The following is a 25,469-nucleotide window of genomic DNA, read 5'->3' on the forward strand; positions in this document are numbered from 1 at the left end:
AACAGATGGTGGTAGAATGTTCAGTCCTAGCTGAGATTCTTAAAAATGTTCATCTTGGAACACCAGATCAAGGTCGTGATGCCCTGCAGTGGGGAGGGTAACATCTTGGCAGCCAGACTGGCCACTGACAGGATGAGAGCTCACCTTTCTCTGAACTTTCTTCATCTGTAAAATGAAAGTGATAGATTCCATGGGCTCTAAGGTCCAATCCAGCCACAGAATTCTGTGACTCTGGAAGGTGATGGGATTATGGGGGGGGGGGCAGTAAGGAGTGGAGGTAGAAAAGGCCCTGAGCATTTTCTAGGTGCTCACTCAATTCTGAGTGTGAATGTGGTGGAGGTGGATGGGAGGGAGAACAGCCATGGAGCTGAAGCCTGAGAGGGTAGAAAGTCCCAGTCCAAAATGGAACAATGGAGCCCAAGGGGCTCAGGAACAACCCACTTTGAATAGCAACTCTGAGGAACTCTGAGGAACGGTGTAGCTGGCTACTCATTTATGAACCTGGCTCTCTGGCTGCCAGGTTACTCTTCCTCTGAGGACCAGGGTGTCACCCTCACCCTACTCATCTCTAGCTTTGTTTCTAGACTCAAGGGTTATCTTATTACAATCGGGGCAACGATTACTTAGCTCATTTTCAGCTTGGGAGCCAGGTGAGTGATTTTGTCCTTGCCACCTCTGTCTCTGAGGGGAGCTGCAAAGCCTCCTGGCTCAGGGGAAGGTGTCAGGCTGACTGCGGGAGCAGGGGCAGGACAGGGTCTCTGGCTGTCTTGGTTGAATCCACAGAACTGGCTGTCTCGGTGATCTCAGAACTGGGCATTTCAGGTACCCAAGCCCTCGCCTATGTTCTCCCAGCACTGAAAGCCAACTAGGCAGCACTATTTTTCCGGTGTCAAAGTGCCGAGACATTTCGTTGCTAAGCAGTTTTGGGGAAAAGCACAAAGAAGGGACTCAGAGGTGTGCAAAGATGGAACCTCCCATTCTAGTGACCACACAACCTAGAGGAGGCTTGGTGTTCGTGTGATGGGAGTGAACCGGACTCAGCCATGTAGGACGTGGCAAACTACTTCCTTTCTTTCAACTGACCATAGGTTCCTGTTGTTTTAATAAATACTGAGAGAAGTAACATTTTGATAACCTGAGGCTCTTCTCTTGCTTTCAAGCTATACTCCACTTATCCGATGGGGGATGTTCAAGGAACAATTCAATATCCAAACCACATGGGGAGGGCTTCCCTGGTGGCGCAGTGGTTGAGAGTCCGCCTGCCGATGCAGAGGACACGGGTTTGTGCCCTGGTCTGGGAAGATCCCACGTGCCACAGAGCGGCTGGGCCCGTGAGCTGTGGCCGCTGAGCCTGCGCGTCCAGAGCCTGTGCTCCGCAACGGGAGAGGCCACAACAGTGAGAGGCCTGTGTACCGCAAAAAAAAAAAAAAACAAAAAAAAAAACAAAAAAAAAACACATGGGGAAAACAGCCACTGAAACATTGGCTATGACGTCAGACTTCGTCCAGCCCTGCTCCTTTAGGCCTGTTCCCTCCCCAGAGTTTCTGACCAGCAAATCTCTCATGTGAACAATGGTGCTGAAAACAGCGCCAAGTGGAAGGAACGGCTCTGGGGGAGGAGAGAGTCCCTCCATCCCCATGACATTTGGGGAGCTCTGGACAATTCCCCTCACGGAGGTCAGGTTTGTAAACACAAATGTGCCTCCTGGAAGGGCGGCTGTCAGAGAAAGCTTCTCCTTGACTGACTTTGGTCTTCTAAATCAAGCACTTTGGGCCCTGCGTAAGGAGCTTCCATGGGCGTTTGTCCTGCCCCGTTTTGTAAACACTGATTGGTCTTTCTCTCCCAGAACAGTGGGAAGCAGGGTAGGCAATGTGGTAACACTACCTGCAGCATCGCCAACACGTGTCCCGTCTTGCTTTGGGGAAATGGCTGGAGGCTGGGCAAGCGCATTACAGCCACTCACTGTTGGGAGCGCTTAACAGGGAGGAAAGGCAGATTCCTGTGTGCCAGGCCCTCTCCCTTGGTAGGTTAGTCTTCAATTAGGTCAAGCCTCTAGGCTCCACAAAAGACTCGAGGCTCTAAAACAACCTTTAATACATATATATAGATCTCAAAGTGAGACACAGATTAAAATGTTAACATATATTGTTCAATTCATAATGAAGATGTTAGACTAGACACAAATTCACATCCTATTGCCCTGACGACCAGAAAATGCCTACAGGATAGAGAAAGGCAACTGGCGGGGGCAGGGAATGTGGCATATGAAAAATAGGTTGACTGATGCTCTGCTGAAAATCCATCTTTGCTCTTCCAAATTGCTCATTCAGGAGAGGCAAAGAAGCAATTAAACTCCATCTTGTGGCTTGTGACCCCCCAAAGCCTTTACTTTAGGTCCTGTTTGATTGTTCTAAGGCAAACAAGCTTCTTGAAGAAATCACAATCTTTTTCTTGGTCTTTCTGGCATCCTCTTACTCCAGAGAGCAGTAAGGGCACTGGTGTCCAGAATAGGAAAGTGTGATTATGGATGATCCGAGGGAGCTGGGGGTACTTAAGATGGTCATGACACGTGGGGCAAGGAAAAGGTAGCTCTGGAAACCTAACTTTAACTGAGAAAATGGTCAAGGGCTCTCCGTCTGTTTTCACCCAGTTTTTGGCCACACCAAAGAAAGCTCTATTTTCCAAAGGCTTCTGGAATGGGATGAAACTGATTCAGTTGCTTTCTTAGGGGTGAACTGTAAGAGGAAACTGTAATCTGCGATAATTTTCAACCTTTCAACTGAATGACTACAACTGGTTTGTCCTGACCTGATATCTACCTCAGATTAAGAATATAGCATGGACATATATACACTAACAAACGTAAGGTAGATAGCTAGTGGGAAGCAGCCACATAGCACAGGGATATCGGCTCGGTGCTTTGTGACCACCTGGAGGGGTGGGATAGGGAGGGTGGGAGGGAGGGAGACGCAAGAGGGAAGAGATATGGGAACATATGTATATGTATAACTGATTCATTTTGTTATAAAGCAGAAACTAACACACCATTGTAAAGCAATTATACCCCAATAAAGATTAAAAAAAAAAAAAAGAATATGGTATTGGTAGGCTATATTCTTCTCTCCTCCAAAGAACAAAAGGACCCAAGTGAAGGAAGGTTGGGCAGAGGTGACAGGGCCTCAGTCTGAAGAGACAATGAGATGTGGATTTACCCAGACAAGGAAGTTGCTCCAGAAAGCTCTTGTAGGCTGAAGTAATCTAGTTTTGATAAAGACTTCAGGGAAGCCGTGCAGTCTCACTAAGTGCCGGCTGCCCTGCATGGTCTGACGTTAGCTACCAATAATGACTGACAGGCCAGGGGCTGGCGAAAGGGAGAGAGAAAAAAGCAACACGCTCCACACCAAATAAAGTCATCAAGTGATGCATATCTTCCCCTGGCTTCCAATGAATGGCAAGTGTTAAACTCACTGGCTTTACCAGGCTCATCATACTGCCCATAAGCTTGAGACGCCTCTAGAGTCCACTGTAAGCTGAGGGACCCATCTCAAGAGCCCTGCCGAACGGGAGAGCAGAGAGAGTACGTTTCGAGTGCACTTCTTCCACAGGCTTTCTCTGTGAGGCCTAGTGGGAGAAAGGGGGAGACTCTGCGTGGGGTGGTGGAACATTATCTGGCAAGTGGAGGTGGTTCTTTGGGGCCATGAGACAGTAGTCTTGAGCAGAGCACGCAAGGCCTGGTCAATCAGGGCCTTGACTCCACATGGGGAGAGAAGGGAGGCCAGGGGAAGTCTGTCAGCCTGTAGCAGCTGATGGGAAGTTCACCAGGGTGAGTAAAACAGACACTTGGGGCAAGAAAAAATACTGAGAGAGTGCTCTTATTTACCCTGGGAAATGGCCGACCATAGGACAAGCATTTCAGGCCAGTGCCTCCCCTAGGGCAGTACTCGCTTGTGCAATCTCATGCTGATTTCTAAGGGTTGGGAGGGCCTCCCTCTAGCTCATTAAGCCCTTTTGGTTATAGGGTGGGCAGCGGCCAGGCTGATGACTGCTGAGACTGACTCACAATTGGCCCTCAGTGTTGCTTGTGATGGGAGAGGCACCACCAACTCTAACCTCTGAATTAACTGACTGACTTAGAAAGAGGTAGGTGGTAAGAGAACAGGGTGGAGAGGTAAAAGGGTCTATCTTTCTGAAATTGCTTATGTTACAAAGGGGCTAAGTTTAAACTAGAGGGATCTCTCAATGGAAAGGTTTTCCTTGTGTACAAAAGAGAGCCAACCTTTTCCAGCAAAATATTGAGAAGGAAACACTCTTGAATGAAGCTGAGTATGCAAAGGCCTCTGCCATGCAGAAAGTGTCCCATGTTAATGTTCTAATCTCTGCTTGGCATAGAAAAGCTACTGTCCTCCACCCCCATCCATCCTTAATGTGTTGTCTACTGATTGGTCTGATCAGAAACACCCTGGGTTGTTAGAATGATTTCTATATTCGACACGTAACAGGATGCTAGTGAGATAGGTCCCTCCCTGTGAAAGGAGAGACACAATTACGTTGCAGTCAAATAATTAAAAATCCTGGATCAGTATATAAAAACACCCACTCATTTCTGACGGAAATTTTGCAGCATGTGCTTCAGTGTCAAATGAAAAAGATATCTTCCAGAATTTGATCCTCCTCCAGGTCTTCAGGGGTCCTGTGTGCCCCGGTCTTGTTCCAGGTTGATTTCAGAGGACTGAGTAGGCAAGTACTGTGATGCCATGACCCAGCTTCTCTGGAGCGATGGGGCCGCGGTTTGGAAGCAGTCTTGGGACTCAGAGATTGAACCAAATCCAGTAGAGATGTCTCATACCTGTTAACACATACAACCCAGACAGAAAATGATCACATCAGTAAAACATTAAAATCCAAAAAGCCCACAGAGATGGGCTTCCCAGGGCAAGAATCAGACCACAGATCACATCATACGCAGGAGGGCCTTCTAGGGGAACTTTAGGGAAGTTCAGAGGGGCTCTGCTGTCTGTCTGTCTCTAAGCTCTTCTTTTCTGCTGACTACTAACATTCTTTTCTAACCTGTGAAGACAGACCGTGGGGTGGACAAAGTAATCATGATAACAATAACAGTATTAGTAGCAACATTTATCGCAGGCTTACTAAAGCATCAGGCACTGTTCTCAATGCTTTACATGTATTTCACTTTCATTTAACCGTCTACATAATCCTATGAGGTAGGTCGTGTAGTACTCTGATCCCCATTATATACACGAAGAAAGCAAGGTTCAGAGAAGTAACGCGCCTAGCAAGAAGAAGACACTACACGGCAGGGTCAGGATTTGAACCCAGGTCATTTGCTTCCAGCCCTTGTACACAGGACACTATGCTGCCTCTCAACTTCTTTGCAGCCAGACAGACTTGGCTGAAATCTCTGCTCTACCATGTGCAAGCTCTGTGACTTAGGGAAAGTTATTCAGTCTCTCAGTTCAGTTTGTCATGTGTAAGGGACCAACAGAAATCCTGTTAGGATTAAATTAATGAGTTGGTATAATTAACCTGTGATAAGTACTCAAATGAAATGAACCACCACCAACCACAACAAAGACCGGTTTTCACCCAAAGAAGGTGATGTTGTGTATATGGTGGGACTGGAAGGAGTCCTCTATTATGAGCTCCTTCAGGAAATCCAAACAATTGATTCCAACAAGTACTGCTCCCACTTAGACCAACTGAAAGCAGCACTCGACAAAAAGTGTCCAGAATTAGTCAACAGAAGATGCATAATCTTCCATCAGGATAACGCAAGACTGCATGTTTCTTTGAAGACCAGGCAAAAACTGCTACAGCTTGGCTGGGAAGTTCTGATTCATTCATCGTAATGGAAAATATTTCAATTCCCTGGAAGACTGTAAGAGGCACCTGGAACAGTTCTATGCTCAAAAAGATAAAAAGTTTTGGGAAGATGGAATTATGAAGTTGCCTGAAAAATGGCAGAAGGTAATGGAACAGAAGGGTAAATACGTTGTTCAATAAAGTTCTTGGTGAAAATGAAAAATGTGTCTTTTATCTTTACTTAAAAACCAAAGGCAGAGGAGAAGGGGAAGACGGCGGAAGAGTAAGACGCAGAGATCACCTTCTTCCCCACAGATACATCAGAAATACATCTACACGTGGAACAACTCCTACAGAACACCTACTGAATGCTGGCAGAAGACCACAGACCTCCCAAAAGGCAAGAAACTCCCCACATACCTGGGGAGGGCAAAAGGAAATAGAATAAACAGAGACAAAACAATAGGGATGGGTTCTGCACCAGTGGGAGGGAGCTGTGAAGGAGGAAAGGTTTCCACACATTAGGAAGCCCCTTAGTGGGAAGAGACTGCGGGTGGCAGAGGGAGGAACTTAGGGGCCGCGGAGGAGAGCACAGCAACAGGGGTGCGGAGGGCAAAGCGGGGAGATTCCCGCACAAAGGATCGGTGCCGACCGGCACTCACCAGCCCGAAAGGCTTGTCTGCTCACCCACCAGGGCGGGCGGGGCTGGGAGCTGAAGCTCGAGCTTTGGTCGGAGCGCAGGGAGAGGACTGGGGCTGGTAGCGTGAAGGGGTTAGAGCGCCACGGCTGGCCGGGAGGGAGTCTGGGGAGAAGTCTGGACCTGCCGAAGAGGCAAGAGACTTTTTCTTCCCTCTTTGTTTCCTGGTTAACAGCTGATCTTTCAGCAGAAACTCTGCAAGCCAGAGGGACTGGCAGGACATATTTAAAGGGATGAAGGAGAAAAACCTACAACCAAGATAACTCTACCCAGCAAGGATCTCATTCAGATTTGATGGAGAAATTAAAACCTTTACAGACAAGCAAAAGCTGAGAGAGTTCAGCACCACCAAACCAGCTTTACAACAAATGCTAAAGGATCTTCTCTAGGCAAGAAACACAAGAGAAGGAAAAGACCTACAATAACAAACCCAAAACAATTAAGAAAATGGGAATAGGAACATACATATCGATAATTACCTTAAATGTAAATGGATTAAATGCTTTCACCAAAAGACACAGACTGGCTGAATGGATACAAAAACAAGACCCATATATATGTTGTCTACAAGAGACCCACTTGAGACCTAGAGACACATACAGACTGAAAGTGAGGGGATGGAAAAAGATATTCCATGCAAATGGAAACCAAAAGAAAGCTGGAGTAGGAATTCTCATATCAGACAAAATAGACTTTAAAATAAAGACTATTAAAAGAGACAAAGAAGGACACTACATAATGATCAAGGGATTGATCCAACAAGAAGATATAACAATTGTAAATATTTATGCAACCAACATAGGAGCACCTCAATACATAAGGCAAATACTAACAGCCATAAAAGGGGAAAGCGACAGTAACACATTCATAGTAGGGGACTTTAACACCCCACTTTCACCCATGGACAGATCATCCAAAATGAAAATAAATAAGGAAACACAAGCTTTAAATGATACATTAAACAAGTTGGACTTAATTGATATTTATAGGACATTCCATCCAAAAACAACAGAATAAAAATTTTTCTCAAGTGCTTATGGAACATTCTCCAGGATAGATCATATCTTGGGTCACAAATCAAGCCTTGGTAAATTTAAGAAAATTGAAATTGTATCAAGTATCTTTTCCAACCACAACGCTATGAGACTAGATATCAATTACAGGAAAAGATTTGTAAAAAATACAAACACATGGAGGCTAAATAATACACTACTTAATAACGAAGTGATCACTGAAGAAATTGAAGAGGAAATCAAAAAATACCTAGAAACAAATGACAATGGAGACACGATGACCCAAAACCTATGGGATGCAGCAAAAGCAGTTCTAAGAGGGAAGTTTATAGCAATACAATCCTACCTTAAGAAACAGGAAACATCTTGAGTAAACAACCTAACCTTGCACCTAAAGCAATTAGAGGAAGAAGAACAAAAAAACCCCAAAGTTAGCAGAAGGAAGGAAATCATAAAAATCAGATCAGAAATAGATGAAAAAGAAATGAAGGAAATGATAGCAAAGATCAATAAAACTAAAAGCTGGTTCTTTGAGAAGATAAACAAAATTGATAAACCATTAGCCAGACTCATCAAGAAAAAAAGGGAGAGGACTCAAATCAACAGAATTAGAAATGAAAAAGGAGAAGTAACAACTGACCCTGCAGAAATACCAAAGATCATGAGAGATTACTACAAGCAACTCTATGCCAATAAAATGGATAACCTGGAAGAAATGGACAAATTCTTAGAAATGCACAACCTGCCAAGACTGAATCAGGAAGAAATAGAAAATATGAAGAGACCAATCACAAGCACTGCAATTGAAACTGTTTTTAGAAATCTTCCAACAAACAAAAGCCCAGGATCAGATGGCTTCACAGAAGAGCTAACACCCATCCTCAAACTCTTCCAAAATACAGCAGAGGGAGGAACACTCCCAAACTCATTCTATGAGGCCACCATCACCCTGATACCAAGACCAGACAAGGATGTCACAAAGAAAGAAAACTACAGGCCAATATCACTGATGAACATAGATGCAAAAATCCTCAACAAAATACTAGCTAACAGAATCCAACAGCACATTAAAAGGATCATGCACCATGATCAAGTGGGGTTTATTCCAGGAATGCAAGGATTCTTCAATATATGCAAATCAATCAATGTGATACACCATATTAACAAATTGAAGGAGAAAAACCATATGGTCATCTCAATAGATGCAGAGAAAGCTTTCGACAAAATTCAACACCCATTTATGATAAAAACCCTGCAGAAAGTAGGCATAGAGGGAAATTTCCTCAACATAATAAAGGCCATATATGACAAACCCACAGCCAACATCGTCCTCAATGGTGAAAAACTGAAAGCATTTCCACTAAGATCAGGAACAAGACAAGGTTCCCACTCTCACCACTCTTATTCAACATAGTTTTGGAAGTTTTAGCCACAGCAATCAGAGAAGAAAAGGAAATAATAGCAATCCAAATCAGAAAAGAAGAAGTAAAGCTGTCACTGTTTGCAGATGACATGATACTACACATAGAGAATCCTAAAGATGCTACCAGAAAACTACTAGAGCTAATCAATGAATTTGGTAAAGTAGCAGGATACAGAATTAATGCACAGAAATCTCTGGCATTCCTATACACTAATGATGAAAAATCTGAAAGTGAAATCAAGAAAACACTCCCATTTACCATTGCAACAAAAAGAAAAAAATATCTAGGAATAAACCTACCTAAGGAGACAAAAGACCTGTATGCAGAAAATTATAAGACACTGATGAAATAAATTAAAGATGATACAAATAGATGGAGAGGTATACCATGTTCTTGGATTGGAAGAATCAACATTGTGAAAACGACTCTACTACCCAAAGCAAGCTACAGATTCAATGCAATCCCTATCAAACTACCACTGGCATTTTTCACAGAAGTAGAACAAAACATTTCACAATTTGTATGGAAACACAAAAGACTCCGAATAGCCAAAGCATGCTTGAGAATGAAAAATGGAGCTGGAGGAATCAGGCTCCCTGACTTCAGACTATACTACAAAGCTACAATAATCAAGACAGTATGGTACTGGCACAAAAACAGAAAGATCAATGGAACAGGATAGAAAGCCCAGAGATAAACCCATGCACATATGGTCACCTTATCTTTGATAAAGGAGGCAGGAACGTACAGTGGAGAAAGGACAGCCTCTTCAATGAGTGGTGCTGGGAACACTGGAACACATACTTTTACAGGTACATGTAAAAGTATGAGATTAGATCGCTCCCTAACACCATACACAAAAATAAGCTCAAAATGGATTAAAGACCTAAATGTAAGTCCAGAAACTATCAAACTGTTAGAGGAAAACATAGGCAGGACACTCTATGACATAAATCACAGCAAGGCCCTTTTTGACCCACCTCCTAGAGAAATAGAAATAAAAACAAAAATAAACAAATGGGACCTAATGAAACTTCAAAGCTTTTGCACAGCAAAGGAAACCATAAACAAGACCAGAAGACACCACTTAGAATGGGAGAAAATATTTGCAAATGAAGCAACGGACAAAGGATTAATCTCCAAAATTTAGAAGCAGCTCATGCAGCTCAATAACAAAAAAAACAAACAACCCAATCGAAAAATGGGCAGAAGACCGAAATAGACATTTCTCCAAAGAAGATATACAGACTGCCAACAAACACATGAAAGAATGCTCAACATCATTAATCATTAGAGAAATGCAAGTCAAAACTACAATGAGATATCATCTCACACCAGTCAGAATGGCCATCATCAAAAAATCTAGAAACAATAAATGCTGGAGAGGGTGTGGAGAAAAGGGAACACTCTTGCACTGCTGGTGGGAATGTGAATTGGTACAGCCACTATGGAGAACAGTATGGAGGTTCCTTAAAAAACTAAAAATAGAATTACCATACGACCCAGCAATCCCACTACTGGGCATATACCCTGAGAAAACCAGAATTCAAAGAGTCATGTACCAAAATGTTCATTGCAGCCCTATTTACAATAGCCAGGAGATGGAAACAACCTAAGTGTCCATCAACAGATGAATGGATAAAGAAGATGTGGCACATATATACAACGGAATATTACTCAGCCATAAAAAGAAACGAAATTGAGCTATTTGTAATGAGGTGGATGGACCTAGAGTCTGTCATACAGAGTGAAGTAAGTCAGAAAGAGAAAGACAAATACCATATGCTAACACATATATATGGAATTTAAGAAAAAACAATGTCATGAAGAACCTAGGGGTAAGACAGGAATAAAGACACAGACCTACTAGAGAACGGACCTGAGGATATGGGGAGGGGGAAGGGTAAGCTGTGACAAAGTGAGAGAGTGGCATGGACATATATACACTACCAAACGTAAAATAGATACCTAGTGGGAAGCAGCCGCATAGCACAGGGAGATCAGCTGGGTGCTTTGTTACCACCTAGAGGGGTGGGATAGGGAGGGTGGGAGGGAGGGAGACGCAAGAGGGAAGAGATATGGGGATACATGTATATGCATAACTGATTCACTTTGTTATAAAGCAGAAACTAACACACCATTGTAAAGCAATTATACTGCAATAAAGATGTTAAAAAAAAAACAAACAAAATAAACAAAGGCAGTTTTTGGGCAACCCAATAAAATCTGATGGGACAAGGGAGCATGTGCATTAACAGAGGAGATATGCCAGGCATGTATATGTGGGTTCTGGCCCACAGCACAGTGCGTATGCCAAACAGTTGGCTGCTTGCTTGGTATGCACATTCATGCCAGAAGCAGTCTGGGGTGGTGCAAGGCCCCAGATTAGTGATGGTGATGGTGGCAGAAGCAGCAGTGGTGGTGGCAGTCGTGGGAGGCTGGCTTGCCTATCTTCCCAGAGCTCATCCCCAAGGCAAAAATATTAGCTCTCTGGCCTGAGCACTGGGATAAGAACTGCTAGTGTTTAGGCAATAAACGTGAATAAATTATTACAAAATAAAAGCATACGCATGGACGTTGTAATACAGCATATCAAAGAGATATCAGAAATCTTCAAAGAATTTAGAATCTCTGGTTTTAAAAACTGCTGCAACATTGCAAAGCAAATATCCACAGGCTGAGAAACAGAAATTAAATATAAAGGTTGTTGCATTTGATGGAAAAGAACATTGTTTTTATATACAGCTTCAAATGAACCAATTAATGAGGAATACAGTTTTAAAATTATTTTTTTCTTTGTAATTTAAGATACAGTAATAGAAAGCATAATAGGCATTTTGAATTACCTACAAACCATTAGGTGACTTTCGGTTTCTCATATGACCTCTACAAGTTACAGAAAATGCCAGAGAAAACATTAAAATGTCATTGTACAAATTTAAATTTATACACATACATGAAACTATGTGTATGAATAGTTAAATCTTTTAAAAAAATTGTTCCATAAGAACCATCAGTTCTAGATATACCAAAATATACTATTTATATTTGTATAATATACAAAATATACTATTATATTTTGAAATAATTTATCAGAAATCTCTCCGAATGTCACAGCTTATAAAATATCCTTAACAGTTCCAGTGTCAGTTGCCTCAGCAGAAAGATCTTTCTCAAAATTAAAAATTACCAAAATTTATGTGTGATCTTTCATTTGCCAAGAGCAACTAATCTGCTTTTAAGTATATCACTTAAAATAAAGTTGCTAAAAGTATAAACTTTGATGATCTAATAAATGAATTTGAAAAAACAGGAACCAGAAAAATCTTATGATCAACCAAGTTATCACATTAATAAAGTATTACTATTTATTATATTATATAAAATTATAACATCAAAAATATTTTTTTTGCTGTCTGCAGGTTTATATTACTCATGTATCACCTGTTATTTTATAAATTTCTTCTTAAAGGAAAATGCTTTGTAGTTTAGTCCCTTTAACTGCATTTTTCATCCTACCTTTTGAACAAGGGATTTTCATTTTGCACTGGTCTTGTAAGTTATGTAGCTGACCCTGCCCTTAAGTCCCAGGCAAGACCTTGAAATGAAACAATTTCAAGGTCCAGTGCATAAGCTGCACTGGATGAAAAGCTAAACATGATGCAGGAGCTTTCCCTTCCCACTCTCTTTTTTCACCTTTGGTGATTTCAGTAGACCTCTCCCGATTACCCTCCTCTTCTCTTACCTTTTAAATGATGGAATGTCCCAGGGCTTAATCTTTAGTTCTCACGTCTTAGGTAATTCCATTCATTCTCATGACTTTTAATAACAGCAATATGTCAATGACTCCTAAATGTCCAGCTCTACCATCAGCCTTGCTCTCGAGCTCCAGACTCATACACCCAACTGTTGCCTGATACCTCCACTTGGATGTGCGATAGGTATCTCAAACTATCTAAAGCAGAACTATTATTGTTTTTTCTCTAAATCCCACTCCTCTCCATCAACGCAGCTGCTCAGGGTTGCCAAAAACCTGCTGGTATGCTTGATTCCTACCTCTGGGCCTGTGCGTGTGTTGAATCCTCTGCTTAGGATGCTCTTCTCTCAGATCTTATTTGCTTTTATCTTTCAACAGTTACAAGAGTAGGGTCATTATTTTGTTTATGTTATTATCTCCAGTGCCAAGAATGGTATCTGACCCAAGGTAGGAGCTAAATATTTGTTGAAAAAATGAATGGTTCTATGGTTCAAGTTTTAGCACCTTCCTCCATAGGCAGCTTTTTAGATCTTTGGACAGCTAGTCTTTTAAAAAATTACAATATATTTCAAACAGTATGGAAGTATTACTCATCCAATTATTCTTCTTGTTCTTTTATTAAAAAAGGATAATATACATATGGATTGTATAAACTACTTTTTCACTTAATATATTGGGAATATTTTTTCCATATCAATTTTTTGTAACATTATTTTTAATGATTTCAGATTACTTTGTCTCCTGGAAGCACTCTTAATTTAGTTAACCAATCCACTATTGAAAAGCACTTAGGTTAGGTCCAAGGTCTTTTGAGACTAAATCAGCTATGTCTCTCATTCCTTTTTTCAATCAGTCAATGCCCAAAGGGTATTCTCTACCCCAATTCATCATAAATTAGCAAAGTACTGCTATCCCTATTACGTTCTATAGTTTTACTCTCTTTTTTTCCCAACACTTCCCATCTCCTATTTTAACTGAAACTTGATTCTTTCCTGAGGTCAATGTTTCCCTTACATCCTTCTCAGTGAGAATTGTTAACACTCAATATACCTTATATATTTCAGGGCCAAGAGGTAGTATTTGGATCATCACTGCTTCCATTGTTGCTTTTTGATCATTATTTTCCCTGTCTCTCATTAAACTCCCAGTGCTCTGAGGATTCTGTCATCTGCTCTACCACCTTCAACCTCTCTTCATCTGTAGCATCTATTTACCCATTCACTCTCAATCACTGATGATAACACTTGATTCAGTCTTCTCCTTCAACTGTTACCATCATCCCTGCTAATGTCAACATTACATGAATGACACTCAACCAACACTCTGACTTAGTTCTTTGACCTCTCAGGTCAAATACTTTCTCAGTAAGGCTTTCTTTTTATATCCAGGAACTTGTGACCAATTAAACAGCATCTCTTCTGGATTCAGTAATTCAAACATCCTACTACTTCCTGATGCCCACATCTTACCCTCAAGCTTGGTTTTTCAACTATTCCCACTATCTCTGCCCATTGGTCTCAACGAACCATTAATTCAAACAATCATTGCTCTAAGAACTGGGAGTGAAGTGGTGAACAAGATAGCTCAAATCTCTGTCCTGTGGGACCATTAATAGCTTACCTTCTTCCCAACCCTTTACTTCTTATTGAACTTGAATTTCATGGTCCAGCATTCCAAACACTCGTTTAACAAAGCTCTTAAAAACATGTCCCCTGTATATTTGTCCCCTCCCCTAAATCTGGCAAAATCATAATACTGCATGAATTCAAATGTCTGCCTTTTCTGTGAATTGTAGTTGGGAAACTTAGTGTAAATAAAACAAAATCAAAGAAACAAGAAAGAAACAAAGAGCAGATCCAATATAGATTCCTAGTCACTAACCTTAAATGGGTGCTAAACATTTTCTTTTTTTTTTTTGCGGTACGCGGGCCTCTCACTGTTGTGCCCTCTCCCGTTGCGGAGCACAGGCTCCGGACGTGCAGGCTCAGCAGCCATGGCTCACGGGTCCAGCCGCTCCGCGGCATGTGGGATCTTCCCGTACCGGGGCATGAACCCGTGTCCCCTGCATCGGCAGGCAGACTCTCAACCACTGCGCACCAGGGAAGCCTGCTAAACGTTTTCTGACAGAGCTACTGTATTTCTCTAATCAGCTGTTCTGCTCTCTTCATTTTCCCTTCTCGCAATTTATGCTAAACAGATGGCCTTGCTTCCCACATCAGAGAAAGGAGGTCATTAACGAGAAACTGTCGTCACTTTGTCACAAGTCTTTCAGCACCTATCATTTCCTCCTTTTACACTGAAGGAAGTGATCCTTCTCTTAGACAAGGCTAATCACTCCATTTGTGCTTCTTAGGAATCTTTTAGTATTGACTATCCACTCTAGAACCTTCAATCTTTTCCTGTTTACTAGATAACTAAGAGCACTTAAGACATTCTTTCATTTCCATAACCACACCATTTCTCAATTTTTTCCAACCTGGCTTTCATCTTCTGTACTAAAATTGAACTCACCAAATTTCACCAGTGACTTCCATGCTGCTAAATCCAATGGACATTTTGTAGTCCTTGTTTTACATAATGTCTCGCCAGCATTCAATGTGGCTCATTGCTTCTTATAAACTTTAAACTGTTTTATTGGGGTAAAATATGCATACATAAAAGTACACCTATTTAAAGCATTCAGCTCAGTGATTTTTAGTTTAACAGAGTTGAGCAACTACCATAATTTAATTTGAGAACATTTCATTCCCCGCCTCCCTCCCCCCCCCCGAGAAACTACCCATTAGCAGTCACTCCCTATTACATTCCTTTTTTTGACAAATAATATGCCACAGTATGAATATACCACATTTTATTTATCTTTCATCACATGATAGACACTGGATTGTTTCTATCTTTTGGCTATTGTGAACAGTGCTGCTATGAACAGTCATGTATGTTTTTAGTAAACATATGTTTTCATTTCTCTTGGGTCGATACCTAAGGGTGGGATTGCAAATTCTATGTTTAACCTTTTAAGGAACTGCCAGACTGTTCTCTAAAGTGGATGTGTCACTTCATGTCGGTATTTGGAGGTCTTTTTTCTGGGACTATTCAGCTTCTTCAGAGAAGAATCTTTCAGTATTCTGGGAGGGAGATGTGGTCTACTTCTGGGACAGGGAAGGAGGCCGACTTTTTCCATTTTTATACTTTGAATTCATCCCATTTTCAGTGCTTATCTAATCTTCCAAAGTACATGACATTCCTGTGTCTTCTCTTCTCTGTTGAATTTCTCCAGAGAATTCATCTCCAGTCTTTTGTCTGGGACTAATATTCCATATATGGCACTGTGGCAGGAGTACTGGGTTTTTTGATTCTTGCTTCAAATGTCCACCTCATTTCTAGTTCTACCTCATACCACCACTCTTTACTGTTCATGTTGCTTCCAATTCCCAAACTTTTACAAAGTTCTGTGACATCAATCTCTTTTCATTTGAATACCCTTCTCAGTGCTTTCTATGTGGTAGCTTCCTCTGTCCTGTCTAGTAAGTTACTAACCCTACATTCATTTTCCATTTTCCAAAAATGTATATAGATGTCAGGTATATTGATGACTCTTCTCCCATTTATTCCTGTGGATTTACACCTTTAAAAACATTAATTTACTCTCATCTTACTGGTGTCTCAGGAAATAGAAGAGATAAATACAAGTTCTCAATCATCTTAGCTAGGAAATACATTTGCAGAAAGGTTCCATAAATTTCTAGGTTTATTATTAGAAATTTCTGAGTTTTTTCATCGCTATTATAAATGAGTTTCCCCCTCCCCACTTTATCTTTCAAATAGCTAATGTTGGTGTCAAGATTTATAGTAATTGAGTTTTTTGGTTTTTGTTTTTTTGGCCACACCACACGGCATGTGGGATTTTAGCTCCCACGTCCTCTGCACTGGAAAAGTGGAGTCTTAACCACTGGACCACCAAGGAAGTCCCTACAGTGATTGAGTTTTGTACATTATTGAACTCTCAATTCTTTATTTTTTCAGTTGATTTTTATGGGTGAACAATTACAAACCTTATAATCATAAGGTTTATGTGTTCTCCCATATTTGTATTATTTTTTCTTATATTATTGTATTGGCTAGAACTTCCAGGGCAATACAAGTTTTATAGCCACCTTTGTATAATTCTGATCTAAACAGAAATTATTCTATTTTATCACTATTAAGTATTTCTCATCTAGATACTCTTTATTATATTAAGAAGTATTTTCTCTTTTGGCTTACTAAAAGCAGGAATGAAAAATTAATTTTACCAAGTAACTTTTAAGTATATACTGAGACGATAATACACTTTTTCTTTTTTGGCATATTGTTAAGAAATATTCTATTTTTGGCTTCCAAAATAGTAGGCATATTTTAATTATTAGAATACATTCTTCCTGGTTATATAGTATTATTCTTTATATTTACTCAGATTTTTATGATTATTTTAGGGTTTAAAACATCTATATTTATAGGAAATATTTGTTCATAATCCTTCTTATGGTTCTTTATATCCCTATATATTAGTCTTACCTCAGTGGGAGAAAAGGAATAGTACCAATTTAAGAAAGAATGAATTTATAAAGAAGGTAGAAGGATAACCAATTACCACACTGGACTAGGAGACCTAAAATAGGTCATCTCAGGAATCCTAAAACAGTTCCTCTCAGAAGTTTCCTACTTTTTAATTGCTAAAGCAAACCTAGACTGGCATTCAGGTTTCTGAAAAATAGAAGATATTGCATATTTTATAAGTGCTTCCCAATCATCTGTCAAACATCAGCCAAAAGGTTAGTTAAGAAAAAAGGGTGGTCTTGAACCTGCCTATGAGGCTGCAGATCTCATAGAAGAACTACTCACATAGTTGGAGAGAAAGTCAGATATGTGCAGACACAGAATTGAGGGTAATACTGAGAAAGTTACCTTTCTATTTCTTGTTCTCCATTCAACAGAGGCGCTGTCACAAAAGGACGCTGCTAATCCTAATTTAATATATTTCTTCTTGAAGTGCATATAAGCCACAGAGTGAATATTATGCAAAGTCAGTGCACCTTGGAGGGAGGCTAAAGAATTTACCAGAAAGTCGACGGGTATACGGGAGATCCTCTAATCAAGAACAATTTTAATATAACATATTAAAAGGCACAAATAACAGAGTAAAATCTTTTAGTCATGTTATTATATTTATATTTTGTATAATATTTACATTTTATCTAAGACTACATTTCTTACAGGGAAGAAGAAGGAACTAAAGTAGCCACAATAATTTTGAAGAAAAGAACAAAGCTGGAGGGCTCATATAACATGATTTTAAGACTTACTGTAAAGCTACATTAATCAAGACAATGTGGTATTAGTGAAGAATGGATAGACAGATCAATAGAAAAACAGGCAGAGTCCAGAAATATACCAACACAAATATGATCAACTGAGGTTTTTACAGATGTACAAGGTAAATTCAGTGGAGAAAGGATAACCTTTTCAACAAATAGTGTTAGTGTCTAGTTTCAACAACTAGACATCATGTGCAAAAACAACCTTTAGCATAAACCTCATAACTTATACAAAAATTAACTGTACATTCACCAAGACAGAACACATTCTGGGTCATAAAACACATCTTAACAAACAGAAAAAAATAGAAATCATATAAATCATACAATGTCTGCTATTAGACCACAATGGAATTAAATTAGAAATCAATAACAGTTATCTTTATAACTGGAAAATCCAAAAATACATGGAGAATAAACAGCACACTTCTAAATAACAAATGGGTCAAAGAAGAAATCTTAAGATAAACTTAAATATATTTTGAATTAAATAGAAATGAAAACATAACTTATCACAGTTTATGGGATGCAGTGAAAGCAGTGCTTAGAGGGAAATTTATAGCATTGAATGCATATATTAGAAAAAAAGAAAACTAAAATCAATCGGAAATTTATAGCATTGAATGCATACATTAGAAAAAAAGAAAACTAAAATCAATCATCTAAGTGTCCACTTTAGGAAACCAGAAAAAGAAGAACAAATTAAATCCAAAAAGAGGGGATGTATGTATATGTACATCTGATTCACTTTGCTGTACAGCAGAAACTAACACAACATTGTAAAGCAACTATACTCCAATAAAAATTAACAAAAAAACCTAAAGCAAGCAGAAGAGAAGAAATAATAGGAAGTAGAGCAGAAATCAGTGGGACTGAAAACAGGAAATCAACAGAGAAAAATCAATGAAACCAAAAGCTAGTGTTTTGAAAAGATCAATAAAATCGATGTCTTCAGCCAGGCTAATTAAAAGCAAAACAAAGCAAAACAGATGGCACAAATAACTAACATTAGAAATGAAAGTATATCACTACAGATCCTATGGACATTAAAAGGATAATCGAAGAGTTCTATGAATAACTCTATGCTCATAAATGTAATAACCTAGATGAAAAGGAACAATTCCTTAAGACACAATTTGCCAAATCTCACACAAGAAGAAATAGACAATCTGAATAGGGCTTTATCTATTAAATAAATTGAATCAATAACTAATAACCTTCCAAAATAGAAAGCAGAGGCCCACACTGGTTCACTGGTGAACTCTAGCAAACATTTAAGGAAGAAATTATAAGAATTCTCTACAAACTTTTTCAGAGGACAAAAGAGAGGGAATTCTTCCTAACACATTCTATGAGGCCAGATTACTGTAATACCAAAACCAGACAAAGAGATTACAAGAAAAGAAAACTACAGACCAATATCTTTTATGAGCACAGATGGAAAAATTCTCAACCAAGTGGGATTTATCTCAGTAATGCAAGGCTGATTCAACATTTTAAAAATCCATTAATGTAATCCATCACATCAACAGGTTAAAAAAACCCACATTATCATATCAATAAATGTAGAAAAAGTATTTGACAAATCCAACACCCATTCATGGTAAAAACTCTCAGTAAACTAGGAATACAGGGAACTTCCTCAACTTGATATGAACATCTACAAAAAACCTACAGGTAACATCATACTTAATGTTGAGAAACTTGTAGCTTTCCCACTAAGTTCAGATACAAGGCAAGAATATCCTTTCACCACTCCTTTCCAACATCATACTGGAAATGCTAGCTAATGATTAAGATCAGAAAAGGAAATAAAAGGTATACAGATTGGAAAGGAAGAAATAAAACTGTCTTTGTTCACAGATGACATGATTTTCTAGGTAGAGATCCAAAAGGATCAAACAAAACCCTCCTGGAACTAATAAGCAATTATAACCAATGATGCAGTATACAAGGTTGACATACAAAAGTCAACTGTTTGCTATATAGTAGAAATGAACAGATAGAATTTGAAATAAAATTAGCACCCCCCAATGAAATGCTTAGGTATAAATCTAACAAAATGTATAAGATTTATATGAGGAAAACTACAAAACTCTGATGAACAAAACCAAAGAAGAACTAAATAAATGAAGAGGTATTCCACATTCATGGATAGGAAGACAATATTGTTAAGAAATCAGTTCTCCACTAGTTGACCTACAGACTCAACATAATCAATCCCAATCAAAGTCCCAGAATGTTATTTTGTGGATACTGACAAGCTGATTCTAAAGTTAATGTGGAGAGGCAAAAGATCCAGAACAGACAACACAAAAATGAAGGAGGAGAAAAAAGTTGAGGAGTGACTTTACCTGACTTCAAAACTTACTATAAAGCTACAGTAATCAAGACAGTGTGGTACTGGCAAAAAAAAAAATAGACAAATAGATCAACAAAACAGAATAGAGAGCCCACATAAGTATTGATATAATCAATTGATCTCTGAAAAAGGAGCAAAGGCAATGGAGCAAAGATAACCTTTTCAACAAATGCTCAAAGATGGCCTGGAACAACTAGATATCCATATGCAAAAAGATGAATCTGGACACAGACCCTACACCTTCCACAACAATTAACTCAAAATGTAAAATGCAAGACTATAAAACTCCTAGAAGATAAATAGGAGGAAACCTAGAAGACCTTGGGTATAATTATTACTTCATAAATACCACGTCAAAGGCACTATCCATGAAAGAAATAATTGATAAAATGGACTTCATTAAAATTAAAAACTTCTGCTCTGCAAAAGACAATCTCAAGACAATGAGAAGACAAACCACGGACAAGGAGAAAATATTTGCAAAACCCACATCTGATAAAATACTACTAACCAAAACATACAAAGAACACTTACAACTCAACAATAAGAAAACAAATGACCTGATTAAAAAATGGACCAAAGATCTTAACAGACACCTTTCTGAAGAAGATACACAGATGGCAAATAAGCATATGAAAAGATGCCCACATCTATGTCATCAGGGAAATGCAAATTAAAACAACAATGAGATACTACTACACACTTATTAGAATGGCCTAAATCTGTAACACTGACAACACTAAATACTGGGGAGGATGTGGAGCAGCAGAAACTCTCATTCATTGCTCGTGGAAATGCAAAATGGCACAGCCACTTTAGAACACAAGTTGGCAGTTTCTTACCAGACTAAACATATTCTTACCCTATGATCCAGTAATCATGCTCCTTGACATTTACCCCGAAAAGCTGAAAACTTATGTCCACACAAAAACCCGCACGTAGATGTTTATAGCAGCTTTACTTATAATAGCCAAAACTTGGAAGCAGCCAAGATGTCCTTTAGAAGGCGAATGGACAAATAATGATGTGAATGAATGTGGGACATAAAGACAATGGAATATTATTCAGCACTAAAAATAAATGAGCTATCAAGTCATGAAAAAACATGGAGGGGCTTTACATGCATATTACTAAGTAGCCAATCTGGAAAGGCTACATACCAAATGATTCCATCTATATGGCATTCTGGAAGAGGCAAAACTACAGAGACAGTAAAAAGATCATTGGTTGCCAGGGGCTGGGGAAGTGGGATGAATAGGCAGAGCACAGAGGGGTTTTACGGCAGTGAGAACACTCTGTATGATACTATAATCATGGATACATGTCATTATAAATTTGCCATAACTCATAGAATGTACAACACCCAGAGTGTACCATAATGTAAACTATGGACTTTAACTGATTATGATAGGTCAATGTAGGTTCATGCATCAGTTGTAACAAATGTACCTCTCAGGTAGGGCTTGTTGATAATGAGGGAAGTTATGCAGGTGTGGGGGCAGGAGATATATGAGAAATTCCTTTATCTTCCTCTTAGTTTTTCTGTGAACCCAAAACTGCTCTAAAAAAATAGTCTTTTTAAAAAGTTAATCTAAATGGATCACAGGTTTAAGTGTGAAACATAAATTGTAAAACTTTTAAAAGAAAATATAGGAAAAAACATCTGTGACCTGAAGTTAGCCAAAGAAATTTTAAATACGACATCAAGAGCACAATGTATAAAATAAAAAATTAGATTTTATCAAAATTAAAAACATTTTATCTGTGAAAGATACATTAAGAGAATCAAAAGACAAGTTCTATATTGGAAGAAAATACTTGGAAATCACATATCAAACAAAAGACTTCTATCCAGAATATATAAAGAAGTCTCAAAATGATACTGGATAGAAATTTGGACGGACACAAAGTGGTGTATACATATGTATAAATTAAATGTATAATAAAAATAGCACAAAAGCTGGGAGGGGGGAAAGTGAGAGTATACTGTTGTATGCATCTTATACCATACATGAAATGCATGATGTTACTTAAAGGTAGACTGTTGCAATTATTTGGAACTATCGTGAATGGCATTGTTGCATTAATTTCAGTTTCCAATTGCTCTTTGTTAGTAAATAGAAGTACTATTGAATTTTGTGTGTTGGCCTTTTATCCTGCAACCCTTAATAAACTCATTTAGTTCTAGGAACCTCTCTGTAGAGTACATGGGATTTTCTATGTAGACATCATTTCATCTTTGAACAGGGACAGTTTTATTTATCTTTTCCCAATACTTCATCTGAAGTACTTTTAGCATTTCTTTTAGAGCAGGTCTGCTGTTGATGAATTCTGTTCCCTTCATCTGAGAGCTTCTTCATCTCACCTTTATTCGTCAAAGATATTTTCAATGGAGATAGAATTCTGAGTTGAGAGGTCTTTTCCCTCAGCGTTTTATAACTTCTACTGTCCTTGATTTCTGATGAGAAATATATAGTCATTCGAATTGTTGTTCCCCCGTATGATATATGTCCATTTTCTCTGGCAGTTTCCAGTATTCTTTCTATATAGTTTTCACAAGTCTAATTACGATGGGTCTAGGAGAGATTTCTTTGAATTGATCTTGCTTGGGTTTGCTGACCTTTGTGAATCTTGTGTCTTTTACTGAATACATTTTCTTCTAATATTTTTGTACTTTATGTTTTTTCTCTTTCTAGTATTCTCACACAATTTGATGAGGCTCTGTTTCTATATCTTTTTCAATCTTTTTTTTTCCTGTCTGTTGTCCAGACTAGATAATCTCCAGTGATTTATCCACAAGCTTACTGATTCTCTCCTCTGTCATTTCTATTCTGCTATTAAGCTCATCCAGTGGATTATAAATTTTCAGTTACTTTACTCTTTTTTTATTTTTTTTCCAGTACGCAGGCCTCTCACTGTTTTGGCCTCTCCCGTTGCAGAGCACAGACTCCGGACGCGCAGGCTCAGCGGCCATGGCTCACGGGTAAAGCCACTCCGTGGCATGTGGGATCTTCCTGGACCGGGGCATGAACCCGCGTCCCCTACATCGGCAGGTGGACTCTCAACCACTGCGCCACCAGGGAAGCGCCCAGTTACTTTACTCTTTTAGTTCTAAAATATGCATTTGGCTCTTTATATTTTCTATTTCTATGCTGATATTTTCTGTCTTTCCATACGTTTGAAGTCTGTTGACCCTTACTTCATGAAGCATGGTTATAATAGTTGCTTTAAAGTTGTCTGATAAATGCTACATCTGTGTTATCCCAGGTTTGGCATCTATTGATTAAAAGACAATCAAACTCTTGGGAGAGGAGATTTTCAAGGTTCTTCATATGCTGAGTAATTTTAGTCGGTATCCTGGACATTTTGAATATTTATGTCACCTAGGTATTGTTTAAATCCTAAGGAGATTGCTGATTTTGTTTTGTTTTGTTCTATTGTAGCAGGCATTAAACTAGGATTGGTTCAGGACACAGTTCCAAATGGTTTTCTTAGTGTTGCTATAATGTCAGTTAAGTTTTCAAAGTATTTGCAGTGTTATTTGGATAAGTCCTATCTGCATCCTACCCAGCAGACAGTGTGGGATCTGGGCAGTGGTCAGTCCTCTAGTTCAATGCCTGTGATTGGCTGTCCATGGGAGGGGTCAGACATGTTTTTCTGTAAAGGACCAATGTAAAGTAAATATTTTAGGCTTTGCTGCCAAGAAGCAAAATCCATGAGAAGGTTTTCTTACATAACAAGGGAGAAAACAAATTCCACAAAGTTTATATTGGCAAAATTAAAAATAGAATAATTGAGTATACTTTTAAAATTTTTCATTCAGGTCCACTAATGAGAAGACTAGAATTCTTCTTTTTTGGAGGGGGAGGGGAAATAATTTCACTTAATTAGGGTTCAAAGTTAATGTTCCCTATCATCCAAATTGAAAATGTTCATCTGTTAATGCTGATCTGTAATGAGATTTTTAACATTTTAATATACATATAAATATATATGAAATATATGTAGTATATTTTATTAAATATGTTATATAATAAATATATAAAACATCAAATAATATTAATATTATATTTAATTATATAAGTATAATATAATTATAACATAATTATACTATAGTTATATATATTTATAATATATAATACATATAAAATGCATAATATATAAAATATAATACATATAATATATATTATAAAATACAATTATTATAATTATATATACTCATAACATAATTTATAATTATAATAAAATTTATTATTAAATTATATATAGTTATAATTTATAATTGTATATAAAGTATAAAATATAAAACATAAAATATATAAAATATAATACATAACATATAATAATATTATATATAATACTATATAACGTATTATATATTATGTACTATATATATTATAACATTCAAATTTGCATATAATATATTATATTATATATTATATACTGCAATACATATATTATTAATATGATGCATATAATGTATTATATACATTATATTTACTATATTATAATATATAATATATATTATGTTATAAATACATTATATATAATATATTACAGTATATATTAATATAATGTGTATATATATAGCATTAATATTATTATCAATATATGTTATATAGTATTATATATAAATAATATATTTATATGAAATAACATAATTATTATATATTTAAAGTAATATATTTATATATAATATATAAAAATATATTTATAATATTAATGTTATATATGATATATATTATTATATTATATTAATATATATTAAAATGTATAATATATATTAGTATATTAATATTATACATTATGTGTTATATTATATAATATATAAACTTGAAAATATATAATATATTATTATTAATAATATATAGTATAATACACCATATATTAATAATTATGATATTATTAATTATACAATAATTAATAATTATCAGCAATATATTAATATATTATACAATTTAAATACTAATATTTAATATAATATATAAAATTATATTTATATGTTATATTTAATATATAATATATATTTAAAATATATGAAA

At 37.6% G+C, this 25,469-nt stretch overlaps 1 protein-coding gene across 5 annotated transcripts in view; it reads right to left on the bottom strand.

Moving 5' to 3' along the window:
- Window positions 1-2,072: 2,072 nt before the first annotated feature.
- The window catches only part of KIAA1328 (KIAA1328 ortholog), a 386,783-nt gene continuing 363,386 nt past the window's right edge, over window positions 2,073-25,469 (bottom strand). For all 5 annotated transcript variants that reach the window (XM_067699299.1, XM_067699298.1, XM_067699301.1 and 2 more), the window contains one exon: window positions 2,073-4,846. In XM_067699299.1, the coding sequence (XP_067555400.1) occupies window positions 4,636-4,846 (211 nt within the window). In that variant the 3' untranslated portion in view covers window positions 2,073-4,635. The remainder of the gene's footprint in view (window positions 4,847-25,469) is intronic.

Source organism: Pseudorca crassidens, chromosome 12 (assembly GCF_039906515.1).
Source record: "Pseudorca crassidens isolate mPseCra1 chromosome 12, mPseCra1.hap1, whole genome shotgun sequence".
In the NCBI taxonomy this organism is placed as follows: domain Eukaryota; kingdom Metazoa; phylum Chordata; class Mammalia; order Artiodactyla; family Delphinidae; genus Pseudorca; species Pseudorca crassidens.